The sequence below is a fragment of the Cryptosporidium parvum genome, chromosome 1 (assembly GCF_000165345.1).
Source record: "Cryptosporidium parvum Iowa II chromosome 1, whole genome shotgun sequence".
In the NCBI taxonomy this organism is placed as follows: Eukaryota; Apicomplexa; class Conoidasida; order Eucoccidiorida; family Cryptosporidiidae; genus Cryptosporidium; species Cryptosporidium parvum.
The window spans coordinates 259,875-272,508 of record NC_006980.1 but is presented as its reverse complement, the minus strand read 5'-3'; the positions used below and the strand labels follow the sequence as shown (position 1 = coordinate 272,508).

General features: G+C 28.8%; 6 protein-coding genes across 6 annotated transcripts; 3 read left to right on the top strand and 3 right to left on the bottom strand.

Annotated features, from left to right (window-relative positions):
* Nucleotides 1-546: 546 nt before the first annotated feature.
* On the bottom strand, nucleotides 547-2,847 carry cgd1_1090 (hypothetical protein; the record flags this gene model as incomplete). Its single annotated transcript, XM_627954.1, has 1 exon — nucleotides 547-2,847. The coding sequence occupies one exon, from the start codon at nucleotides 2,845-2,847 to the stop codon at nucleotides 547-549; it is 2,301 nt and encodes a 766-aa protein (XP_627954.1).
* A 547-nt stretch (nucleotides 2,848-3,394) lies between these two features.
* On the bottom strand, nucleotides 3,395-4,057 carry cgd1_1080 (alpha beta hydrolase; the record flags this gene model as incomplete). Its single annotated transcript, XM_627953.1, has 1 exon — nucleotides 3,395-4,057. A coding segment is annotated over one exon (663 nt), but the record flags the coding sequence as incomplete, so codon positions are not given.
* A 342-nt stretch (nucleotides 4,058-4,399) lies between these two features.
* Nucleotides 4,400-4,894, top strand: cgd1_1070 (RRM domain protein; the record flags this gene model as incomplete). The annotated part of the gene is made up of 1 exon (XM_627952.1): nucleotides 4,400-4,894. A coding segment is annotated over one exon (495 nt), but the record flags the coding sequence as incomplete, so codon positions are not given.
* A 928-nt stretch (nucleotides 4,895-5,822) lies between these two features.
* Nucleotides 5,823-8,990, top strand: cgd1_1060 (hypothetical protein; the record flags this gene model as incomplete). The annotated part of the gene is made up of 1 exon (XM_627951.1): nucleotides 5,823-8,990. One exon carries the CDS (start codon nucleotides 5,823-5,825, stop codon nucleotides 8,988-8,990), a length of 3,168 nt encoding a protein of 1,055 aa, XP_627951.1.
* A 13-nt stretch (nucleotides 8,991-9,003) lies between these two features.
* On the bottom strand, nucleotides 9,004-9,441 carry cgd1_1050 (conserved hypothetical protein; the record flags this gene model as incomplete). The annotated part of the gene is made up of 1 exon (XM_627950.1): nucleotides 9,004-9,441. One exon carries the CDS (start codon nucleotides 9,439-9,441, stop codon nucleotides 9,004-9,006), a length of 438 nt encoding a protein of 145 aa, XP_627950.1.
* Nucleotides 9,442-10,838: 1,397 nt separating this feature from the next.
* On the top strand, nucleotides 10,839-12,602 carry cgd1_1040 (hypothetical protein; the record flags this gene model as incomplete). Its single annotated transcript, XM_627949.1, has 1 exon — nucleotides 10,839-12,602. The coding sequence occupies one exon, from the start codon at nucleotides 10,839-10,841 to the stop codon at nucleotides 12,600-12,602; it is 1,764 nt and encodes a 587-aa protein (XP_627949.1).
* Between the last annotated feature and the right edge of the window lie 32 nt (nucleotides 12,603-12,634).

The window sequence follows — 12,634 nt, the reverse complement described above, 5'->3', positions numbered from 1 at the left end:
TCTTTCAAATAAAATTATTTTTTTTTTTTTTGGTTTTTCAACTTTTACCTGAATTATTTATTAATTTGCTTAAATAATTTCTTTCAGTACCCCATTCCTAAGAATATTGATAAATTTAATGTAAAATCTGCATGCGTTGCATGCAATTTTGCATATATAAAAAATGCATGCAGCCAAAGCAATTGGCGGGAAATCCCGGACGATTAGCGGCCACTTATTACAATACATGCAATAAATTAGAAACAGATAGCTTTAGGTTTTGGAATAGTAGAGAATTTCTCATTTTTTTTTCATAATATTTTTTAAATGTTTCAACTTTTATTATTGTATTAAACTTTTAAATATAATTTCGAACTAACTCTGTTTTTTCTTTTTAAATTTTATTTAGAGCTTTATTTCAATATTTGACACGTAATATGTATATTTGGATTATTTTTAACAACACAACAAAAAATCGCAATAAAAATAAATGATTAATCAAAATGTTTTACACCAAAGTATAGTATTTAGAAAAATAAAAATAGACAGATTAAAAAACTAAGTTTCTTATAATATATGTGTTGCATTATCGAAATTAGAATTAGAATTACTATACATAATCATTGTAGAGCTTTCAGAAGGCTTTGGAGTTACTGAACTTCTGCTAGTAGTGGTAAATTTTCCATAACTCTTAACATTTTCATATATAATTGAGCCAATGTTGCTTAAAAAACTTTGAATTTTTGTGTTATTAATGACAAAAGAAGAAGAATCAGTATTTTTAGCTTGACTCACTATATATGCTGAATTGCTACTACTAGTTTGAGTACTAGTAGTATTATCTTCCAATTTAAGAAGGAAATTATTTTGTTCAATTTCAATTTCTGTTTGATCAGTATCAACATTAATTATTTCTTCCAATATAATTGGTGATTTTGTAATGCAAATTACTGCAGTTTGAATAAATTCATTCCATTCAGAAACGGATACTCTCTGTAATAATATACTCACCTCCTCTATTGAAATTAACAAAGAATTTAATAATTTTTCTGATTTTTTAATGAATTCATTTTCCTGAATGATCTTTGTCTCTTTATTACAGATTTTACAATTATTTATTTGGTTTTCTCCACATAAACAGGTCCCTGTTAATAGTGAAAAAATATATACAAAAAGTATCTCTTCTTTATTGAAAGCTTTTTTACTAGTTTCTAAAGCTAGTAAATTTGTTGAGAAATTCATATAATCTTCACAACATAAAACAGCTTCTGTGAATGAATTCCAAAGAGTTACCATATTTAAAAAAGAATTTTTAACTGAGCAATTTTTACTCTCAATCTTTTTATTATTGGGTAAAGCATTATTCAATTGAATAGATCTGAAAATTTGACTTTTTATTAACTTATCTTCAATATTTTCAGTTTCTTGTTGAACCCAGTGATATTCCATTGTAGTATCATTATTTAGAAACTGACTTATCATATCCGAACAAACTCCCGGATTTACCAAAAACAAAATACAGCAAATCTTTGGAAGAGCCAATAATGCAATAACATCACATTCTTCTAATTTCTCAACAAATATATTTTCCCATAAACATATTTCTTCAAAATTATTCACAGATCCTATTTCAGTGATTAATTCTCCAATTTCTAACCCCTTAATTCTTCTTCTAATTTGAAACTGAATTGAAAACACTTTTTGAAGCAATTTTACAAGCTGTACAAGTGATAATTTATCAACATCCTCTTTCTCCATTGATACCAATTTATTAAATTGTTTTTTTGCTATACCCCATGTCTCATCTACCTTTAAAATTTGCTGTTGTAAGCTCAAATTATTACAAATATGGGGGTCTATCTTTTCTGGAATCTCGCATATTTCTGCGACTTTTTCTAACAATATTGTCATTTCTGACACGCAATGCATGCCCAAGGCGCCAACTACAGAAAAACTAGAATGTGGGGAGCTTGCCGCCAATTCGTTAATTTGCACTATTTGTTCCCATGTTGATAAATTAATGTTTTCTGTAATGCTGTGCTTATTATTTAGATTCAAAACTCGAAAAAGGCTTTTTATTAGCTCAAAAAATACTAGATCCAGACTATTACACTTAATTTCACTTTTTAATCTACTCCCGTCGCTACCGTTATTTTCAGATTCTTCCTTCTTGTGCATTTCATGTACAAAAATATCAATATTATTATCAATATTCACACCCATTTTGGCGCCAACGCTATTATTACTTAGAATTTCATTTTCTAACATATATTTATGTAAATTTATTATAAATCTTCTAGCAATATTTTCTATGGCAATCAGTTCTGTAATATATTCCCTCTCAAATTCTACCCAAGATTGATCAAATCTTTTTAGAACATTAATTACATTTGCCTTCCATAACTCATTCTCAAAATCAAATATCTTTAATTCCTTTTCTTTCTTAATCCTTTCTTCTATTAGATCTTTCATCTGAAAAATCAATGTTACCAAACAAATCCAACTTTCATGAAGATCTTTACCTGTTTGAATCACATTTGAATTGAATTCAAATCTTTCTCCATTCACCCATATTGATGTATAACCTTCTATTGAAGCTTCTAAAACATCCACACGATAAAATCTTTTTTTAGGATATGGAAATAATGCCTTATAATTATTTGTAAAGGAACTTCTATAGATTCTATCTGAGGCCTCAATTTCCAGAATCTCATTCACTATTTCAATATTTGACAAAAAAAGTTTGCATCCTTTGAATCCTTGAGAAGTCTTTAAGGACGGTTTTCCTGTCTCTATATCATCAAATTCTAAAAACTTTAGACCTGAAATTAATCTGATACAAATATATTTTATATCATCATTTCCCATGTTTTCCTGTATTACTAAATTATAACGTTTATAATTGTCATCACCCTTTTATTTCATTTGAAAATCAATACATTGCAGAAATCTAACTGAATCTCAAATGTTTTTGGCCTCACTAATTACATGATAAGTCCCACTACTCATCTATTTTAATACTAATTTATGATTAATAGAATTTTTAGTTATTGTCATAATTTACTTTGTGGGTGATAGACATATTCTTAGATATACGTATTGCACGCCATATAATATGGCAGGCTTAAAAAATGGCCTCTAAATTAAAATTTATTATTAGTATATTAATTATCATATTTCAGCTTAAAGTACTATTAATGTTTTTAATCTACTTTCTAAGTCTTTTTATTTAATAGAGAACTAATAACTCGATTTATATGATGATTCACTAGGGATCTAATTTCACTATTCTCTGTGAGTGAGTGAGAACCATCTTCAATTAAAACAATTTCATGAGGAATTTGTGGAGGAATAAATCTTGCAATTTCACTAGAATCCTAAAAATAATGTCAAATTACTTAGTTTAAGTTAAGTCTTAAATAGAACTTACTTGTACTGGGACAATATCATCTTTTGTGCCATGTATTAGTAGGAAATACTTTGTGTTCTTTACTGTTTTAAGCATATTATAATCCACCAAATTTCTTTTATTTATACATTCAAGAGTAATCTTTCTTGGAATATTATCTCTTGGAATAATTTCAACAGATTCAAGCTCATTATTCTTTAATTTTTCATACTGTTCATCCGATATAAATCTAGTTATAATTGAATTAGCTAAGTCAAATCTAGCTGAGATACTAATAATAATGTCAACATCATCATACATCCATGAATACATTAAAGTCTCAACTCCACCTCTAGAATGGCCAATAATAGCCTTTATTTCAAGACCTTTATTTCTTAAAAATTCAACCACTTTTCTTAGGTCATCATTAACTTCCCCATGATAATCCCCAAAGCTCCAAGAGTCTGCTCCTTGAGACTCTCCATTACCATGAAAATCAAAACGAACAACATTAATACTGAGATGTTTTGCAATAGTCTGACAGAGACGATTTTCTTTACTTGAAAATAAACCATGACAAATTATAGCAGTTTGGGGACTCTCATAATCGTGTATTGTAGATACTGCAGAGAGCAAATGGTTTTTACCACTTTCAATAAAAAATTTACCCCTATAAGTAGATAATGAACTTCAACTCACAACATGAATTTCTACAAATAGAAACTTACTCTGTGTCCTTACAAAAGTCCCAGTAATTTCCCTGTTGCATTTTTTTAATAAATTTCGTTTCACCTTTGTAAATATCCCCAATATTAACTCGCGTTTATTCTAATTAAACTTACATGTTAATATGTTCCCGCCAAAAATTAACGTAATTATTACGTGTTAAAACAGAAAAGTAATAATAATAATAATAATAATAATAATAATAATAATAATAATATATAGATAAAAAGTTAGAGAATTTAGTAAAAGGAGAAAGGCATTAAATGGTAGAATAATGGAGTTTTTGGTTTAGTTTGATTATTCTAAGAAATGAATATAGAGAAGGAAGATAAATCAATACTAGATAGTCATTCAAAGAAGCGTTTTAGAAAGGCAGCAGGCCAAGTTTGGGTGGACAATACTTTGGATGAATGGCCAGAAAATGACTTCAGGCTATTTTGTGGAGATTTAGGAAATGATGTTACTGAGGAGATATTAGCAAATGCCTTCAAAAAGTATGCTTCTTTTGAAAAATGTAAAGTAATTAGAAATAAACATACAGGAAAGAGTAGAGGCTATGGATTTGTTTCATTCACTAACCCAAATGATATGTTGAATGCAATGAAGGAAATGAATAGGAAATATGTGGGAAGCAGACCAATTACTCTAAAGAGATCTAAATGGAAAGATAGAGAAATTGATTCTGACAAAAATAAAAGATTTGACGAAATGACAAGACGAAATGAATCGGCAAATGCTCTTGTTCAAGACTACCAAAAGGAATACAAAAAGAGAAAATATTCAGATAAATTTCAAAGATAGGCAAAATATATTGTTTTGTTTAAAAGTTTTAATTAATTATTTACATGTCTATTTATGCTGTTAATCTATCAAATGTCAATTTATTTAGCCTTATTTTTATATAAAGTCATTGTTCTTTGAATCTCGTTATTAAGTTCCTGAAGGAGTTTTGGATTTAGCTTCTTTTTCTTTTTTGAAACCTTTTCTTTTACTATCTTGATAGCTTTTTTCTTGATTTGAACCTTTACTCGGTTTTTCTCTTCTCTCTTAGGTCTAAATGATTCCAGCCATTTCTCCTGTTGAGCAAGCCTTGTAATTTCTCTATTCACTTTCTCTCTTCTCTCCCGTTCTTCTCTAGTTATTTTAGTCATTTGGAACTCATTAATTTCTTTATTTATTTGACTTTCTTTTTCAATACTTTTTTTTCTTGATTTTTTCTCTATCTAAATATATATTTAGTACAGGTTGGAATACCCGCCTTTTGATTTAAAGTCAATATTTTTATTAAAGTTAAAAAAGTCGGAATATTAAAAGATAAAGCTTTTGAAAATTATAAACAAGATACTGTAAATTAATTTATCTCATTACAAGCTAAATAATATCTTTTAATCTCATCTATACGACGCTCTTTTAGTCTTATAATCTCTCCCAAAAAAAATACTTACAGGCTTAACAATAATTTCTTATGTTAAAATAATCGACTTTTGAGTTTTAACTTTCAAAAAAAACTAAATACCGATTATCCGCCTACATAAGCATTCTGAAATTCTTTAAAACCTAACAAAATCAATAATTTCCTGTTACTATCCTTACATGCTCTTTTATTATGATCGAAGCTCCCGCCTAAAATTCAATTATATAAGTAATATTAATTGCCAATTCAAGAAAGGCGCCAAATGTTTCAAATGGCATCTGAATTGGAAGTTAAAATAAAATCGTGTTCACAAAGATGTTTGAAGCACAAAATAGACACGAATCAAAGGAGATAACTGGTCTGGACCAATATGCAAGGAGGCAGTCCTATAAAGGAAATTCATCCGGCAATTCTGTTGAAGACAAGATCAAAAGTATATTAATCAAAAATACTGAGTCTTATGAGGGAGTTGGAGAAAGAATGATCCAGATAGTTAAAGAGTTTCTCAGCTTATTTCAGGGGTTGTCTCAAGTTGAGGCAGACTTAGTATATGAGTCTATTACTCGTATTCTTGTGGAGTTTATTGCTACACAGCCTTTTAAAACTGGTATTTTTGCAGGAGTTACTGCTCTATTCTCAACATCTTTAACTAATGACTCTCCATTATCAACTCACTCAAACTTAACTACTAGGATTCTTGAGCTCTCAATTAAGAGGTTTACTTCTGACCTCAGTAAGTCAAACTACTACTCTTGTCAACTCATTTTAAATTTCTTCACTGAAATGGCCAATTTCTACATAATTGACTTGAGCCAGCTTGTCTCTATATATAGAGTTATTCTCAATACATCTTTGTCTCTGAAAAAATCAAGATCTAATTCTTCCCAAAAGTATCTTGTTTCCGATCATCATTCTTTCATACTATTTACTTTAATTGCATATGCTTTACCTTTAATTAGAGAAGAAATGAGGAATTCAGAATCAGAAAACCAGAATCAAGCTCTTTATCATGAGATTCTTAAAGATGTTACATTGTTCTACGATACATATATAGTTGAATATTGTAATGAGACACAAAAGGTATTGTTAAATCTTGTTGGAAAAGATTTAAAAGAAATTCAATCTCTTGAGAATCCTTTCATCAAATACTGGAATAGTTTTCTTCGCTGGAGAGAACAACAATCTCCAAGAATTATGACCATATTAAGATTCTATAGATCATCCTCTATTTCTGACTATCTTTCTGAAATCCTTTCCCCTCCAAAAGACTTTAACTTTGAAGAAGCTTTAAGTAATCTAGAACTTGGAGAAATCAATGAATATTTATCAAAGCAATTAGTCAGATTTCCTTCAATCAACACATTAGAGATCGGAGAATTTATACTCCTTAGAACTATGGACAGTATTAACGAAATCTTTGTACAATCACCTTATGAGACGGCAAGACAATTATTAAAGTTACCGGTCACTTCTTCTTCTTATGATTTATGTTTATCCATTACAATTTGGAACTATTTACTTAATCCTTTCTATGTATGTCATATCAGTTTTATTAATAGTCTTGTAATTAACTTGGTTAAGCTTCAAAGCTCATTTTTTGTTACCATTTGGACCCCCATATTTATACTTAATATGCAGCCTTGTAAGGATTTAATTAATGAGAACTCTCCAAGATCTCGAGAAATGGTTGATTCTGAACTTGAACCAGGAAATGAATCCCAAAAACAAAATTGTACAATTGAAGATTCCAATAATCCTATGATTGGAGAGATGATTAACCATCTGATATTCCCCCATATTAGAACTTTTTCTATGGGAATGTTATTTAGGCTTAAGAAACACATTATATGTGTTTTGTCCAGTAATGACATTTTTCAAAGTGCTTTTTTGAAAGAATCCTTCTGGAATAACAATAAAACCGAGTTTCTATTCAAGACTGAAATCCATGATCAGTTTCTAAACGGTCTTTTGGATTCTATACTAACAGGAATGTCTAGGATAATGCTCCCTCAAATGCTTTTATCTATTCCAAATGAAAATTTAAGTCTCAGAATTAACAAGTTCCCATTTCTAAGAAAAGAATCATCCAAAGTTATCTTGCCCACAAATTTCCTCAAGCTTAAAGAACTCAACTATCTAAAGGAGATTTTGGTCTTTAAATTCACTACAAAGGATGAAATTACGGAAAAGAATAGCCAAATCAAGCATTTTCTTAAATCTAAGCTTGGTAAACTAAATGATCAGGAGGAAAATAAAGATGATCTTGATGAAGATCTGCAGGTATCGAAACGGTATGAGGAAAGACAATTCCACAAAGAAGAGTCAAAAGACGAAGATATCAGCCATAATCATGAAGATCAAGATAAAAGTTCTCTTAAAGATACATTTAAAAGTTCAAAAAAAAGACGAATGAATAGCACTCATCCACAAGACCAGTTTACTTGGACAAAAGATAGCTTATTTGACCTGTTATTCATATCCATTGTAGATCAGGGAAGCAAGAGTCCGAGCCATATTAGGCGTCTTTTCGCTAATTATAAAACATCCATTTTGGAATGGTATGAAGACGAGAAGAATAATCTTACAGAATCAAGTGAAAGTGATTTCAATATTACAACCATAGATTTTGGTCAACACTACTTTTCAGACCAAGTCAGCCAAATATCAAATGGTATATTAAATTATGACTTGTTTAGGAGCTCGGTTGAACAGCTCATTTCCAATGATGATGATAGTTCATCTATTGAAAAAAACTTCAACATAATTAATAATCCCAATATCAAGACGGAAATTAGACTTTTGTCTATTATTTTGACAATTTGGGGAGGACTTTTAGACGAGAATTCTGGTATTTGTTTGGGATTCAACTTTCAAAAGCTTAAGAATTTGATAACAGTTGCCATAGGAGAAGGAATAATAAATCCTGGTCTAGCATCTATTAGCTTGGCATGTATTTTAACTTGTATCCAGTCTCCAGTATGTTTGGATATTTCTTTAAATATGAGTAGGTACCAGATATTTTTAGATTTATTTGAGCTTATTCTTGAGATTCTTGAGGGAATGAAGGCTCGAGAGTCAGTCTCTGAAGATCCAGTACCAGAAGATTCAAAAGAATCAGAGATGAATGATAGGGAACATCAATCAGGTGAATTAAGCAATAATGGTTTGAAAAAGTGTGTTTTAGCTTTAATTTATATATTCAAAACTGGCTCAAAGACATGTAGCTATAGACAAGTGGACGAAAAGATTCAAAAGTTTATGGAGGATTCAACAGTTGAGATTTTTCTGAGATTTGGATCAGTTCTAACTGGAACAGAAGTTACTCCTAGATCAGAACTTGAATCAACTCAAGAAGAGTATATAACTCAACTGTTGAAAGACTTTAAAAACTTATCGTTAGAATTTGTACTAAATTTTAATGACCCATCTCTAAAACTTAAACTCAGGTGGGTATCCTCATCTATAATTAACAGAAGCCTTTAAGATTTCCGATGTATCATCTTTTGAAGTATTTTCTATTTTTGTAAGACTTTCTAGCCTTAGGACTATTGGAGAATTCCAACAAACTAGATTTAAAAGCTTTTAATTTATGGGAAACTTTAGAAAAGTGACTTTCTAAGCCATTGTTAATCAATTCATGGATATACATATAATAGATATACCCAGATCCAGAGAACACAGGAAGGATGAGCCACAGGAGTACCATAATTTTCAAATCGTAATAGAATGGTATTTTAGTAACTATTCCAACAATGCTCTCAATCATAAAGATTACCCCACAAATAATCCAATAGAATAAGAGATTAGTCAGCTCAAAAACTGGGATATCTTTTTTACCAAAATCAAACGTTACATTTGCAGTTCCTACTAATGGATAAAGGTACTGGAGCATAAAGCTTATTATTTTTGGAAAAGGAATAATTGAAAATGTCATCTTCTTTAATTATTTCTCAGTCCCATATATTAAAAGAGAAAGTTCATTTAATTATTCGTATTCTTAAACAATTTTCATTGAAATAAGAGGAATATCCATCATGTAAATTAATTAGAGTTCCCGCCCATTTAAGTAAATAAATATTAAATATATATTATGGTTTTAAATTTATACTATATTATTGTTATTTATGCAACCTCCCCCACTAAATAAATTAGTTTTTATTTGTATTAATGTATTGTATTGTTTTGTATAATAACTTTTTGTTTAAGTTTTGTGTGTGTGTTTTTTTTAATCTCAAGTTTGGGGTTCAGCATGTTATTCTGGATGGCACATTTTAATATGGCCATTCTGAAGAAAGGAGGTCCCATATATTTCCTATATTTTTTTTTGGTTCTAATCTGAATTTGTTGTGGATTTGTACTTCTTAAAATAGTATAAATGTAATGAATAAGATACAGATTTAATGAGTCACTACTAATGGAAAATAGACTAGAATCTATATAAATGCAAGAGAAGCCTGCAAGTAATAATTTTATTTAATAATTACATTAAATGGTATAAATAGATCTATTATAGAGAAAATTTAGGGCTAGTAACTAATTCTCAATCATAGCTTAGATGTTTTTTTTTCTTTCTGTTATTTATTTGTTATTATTGCCTATTATATCGCGTGCCCGCCAAAATAATCAATAGTCAAGTGTGGGGAGTTGCATGCATTTTTAAATGCATGCAACATTATGAATTAATGTGGAAAAAAATATTTAATTATTTTATTAAAAATCCTTATAAAATAATTAAATAAAAAAAGACAGAAATGAAAAGAATAATTATGATTTTTGGTTTATTAAGAAATTTTTTTTTTAAGTAAGAAGGTATGCTAATAGAGATAATTATTTTAATAAATAATTATATTAAGATAATATTCCATTAAAATATATGTATATTTAAGGCAGAAAATACTTCGAAAATGTAAAATTGATGGTATCGAAAAATTTAATTAATCATATATAGACATGTGTGGGCACGTGTTATGTTACATGTCTAAAGAGTGTGAAAATGGAATAGGGAAAATGATGAATATGTGGTAAATTTAAATAAAACTTTGAAAGTAACAATAATAAAAGAGAATAAAAATGAATTAGTAGGCTATTTTCATTATTCTCATCTTTAAATAATTTTGCTTGTATTTTAATCAAAAAAATGGAATTAAATCCACAATATTAAATACTTCAATTCTCTAATAATAAATTTAAAAAAAAAAAAAAAGACCGCCAATTTGCATGCAAATTCAGCTGTATGTATAATAGAAATAGCTATTTTAGTAAGAATAAGAATATTAAAATATAAGTTCTGTAGAAAGAAGGCGAGGAGTAGAGCCAGATAAATTAAGCAAAATGGAAGATAATAATTTGAAAGATGATGAGATGGAACAAAAATCCACTCCCAGTTTCCAACCGGAGATTAATGAAAATAGCAGACAAATTGCAGAGAATCTAAGAAAGAGATCAATTTTAGAATTGTATGATTTAATTGCAAATGGATCTGAAGTATATGATTTAATGAATTTTCAACCAACATCAATAGAGAATCAAAAAAAGATGACAAAACATCAAATATTGGCAATTCAGTATTTTGTTCCATATGTAATAAAACATTCATATAAGTTGGAAGATGATGAAATTCCAGATAATATTGAAAAGACAGAGTACTTAGTTAAGATGAAGTATAATACTACTCCTATTATGGTAGACTTTGATGAGGAAATGCATTTATTTGTGACAAGAGATTCATTTCTTGAAAGTATGCAATCTTATTTAAAACTACCAAATGGTAAAAAGTTTCCAATACCAATAAGATTTGATAAGAAAGGAATTCCAAAAGATTGTAAAGGAGAAGACAAGAATGATAATTTGGATAAAAAAAATAAGGAAAGAAATAAATTAATAAAATTAACAAAAAGTCAAGTAGGACCCCAAATGGAGAAAGCTATTAATGAATACCTTAAAAGGAGGCAATTGATTAACGAAAGAAGTAACAATGGAGGAGATGGAATATATAAAACAGAAATTGATCCAGAGTGTACTTTTCAACCAAATTTACGTAAGACACTTTTTGAAAAGTATAGAAATGAGTTGGGAATTAACTCCATTACAAAGAATGATGAGTGTATGCAAATGATAAAGAAGTATTTATTATTGGATAATAATGACAAGGATGAAAAGGTGGAATCATATTTTAAATCTCTCCAAGAATGTACATTTCAACCAAATATTGAGAAATTTATAAAAAAGGGAGTACCTAAGGAATATTATTCAAAAATAAAGAAGGAAAGTAAAGAGGAAGTAAAAGAAATTGAGAGTACAAATAAATCAGAAATGGTATTTTTTGGTAGAGAGGAGGCTGAGAACAATTTGGATAATGAAAGAATACAAAAGGAGAGAACAAAGGTAATTAACAGAATATTTAAAGAAGTATGGAACGATTCAATGAATATAGTTTTTAATTTTGATTCTAGTAAGGTCTATTCAAATTTGATTCCAATTACAGATAAATTTGATAGTGCTGAATTAATTGATGATGAAATGAAGGATTCAACAAAAAGCACAAGTACGTTGAAAAACAATTCCAAAAGCCGAATCAAATACGACTGGGAGAATCGTGAACAAGGACCAATCTATGATAGAGAAATTAGACAGAAACTAAAACAAAATAAAAAAGAACCAAATATTAGTAATAATATTGAGAAAGTCCAAGAAAAGCCAAAAAAAAAATATATACCGCCATATAAATGGGAAGAAGATCTCAGGAATGAAAGTAAAAAGTATCAAGCTAAAGTAAATTTGGAACCAAATAATAAACAGAATGAAAATGACTCTCAAATTTTTGAAAAAAATAAATGGGGAAGATATATAAGATTGAAAAATAGGCACGTAAAGAGTATACCAGTATCAAATATTGAAGTAGTAACTAATCCCGAAAAAGGATTAGATGAAAGCTTAGGCTTGACAAATATTGCAAAATGTTACAGTCGAATTTGCGAAATTACGACACCCATTACTGTAGTAGGAGTCAGAGAAAACATTATTGATTATTTAGAGAAAGAACTCGAGAAGCCTTTACCAAATTTAATAGAAATGTTTGACAATCAGCATTTATAACAGTTTTATTTTTAATTCATAAGTTAATATAA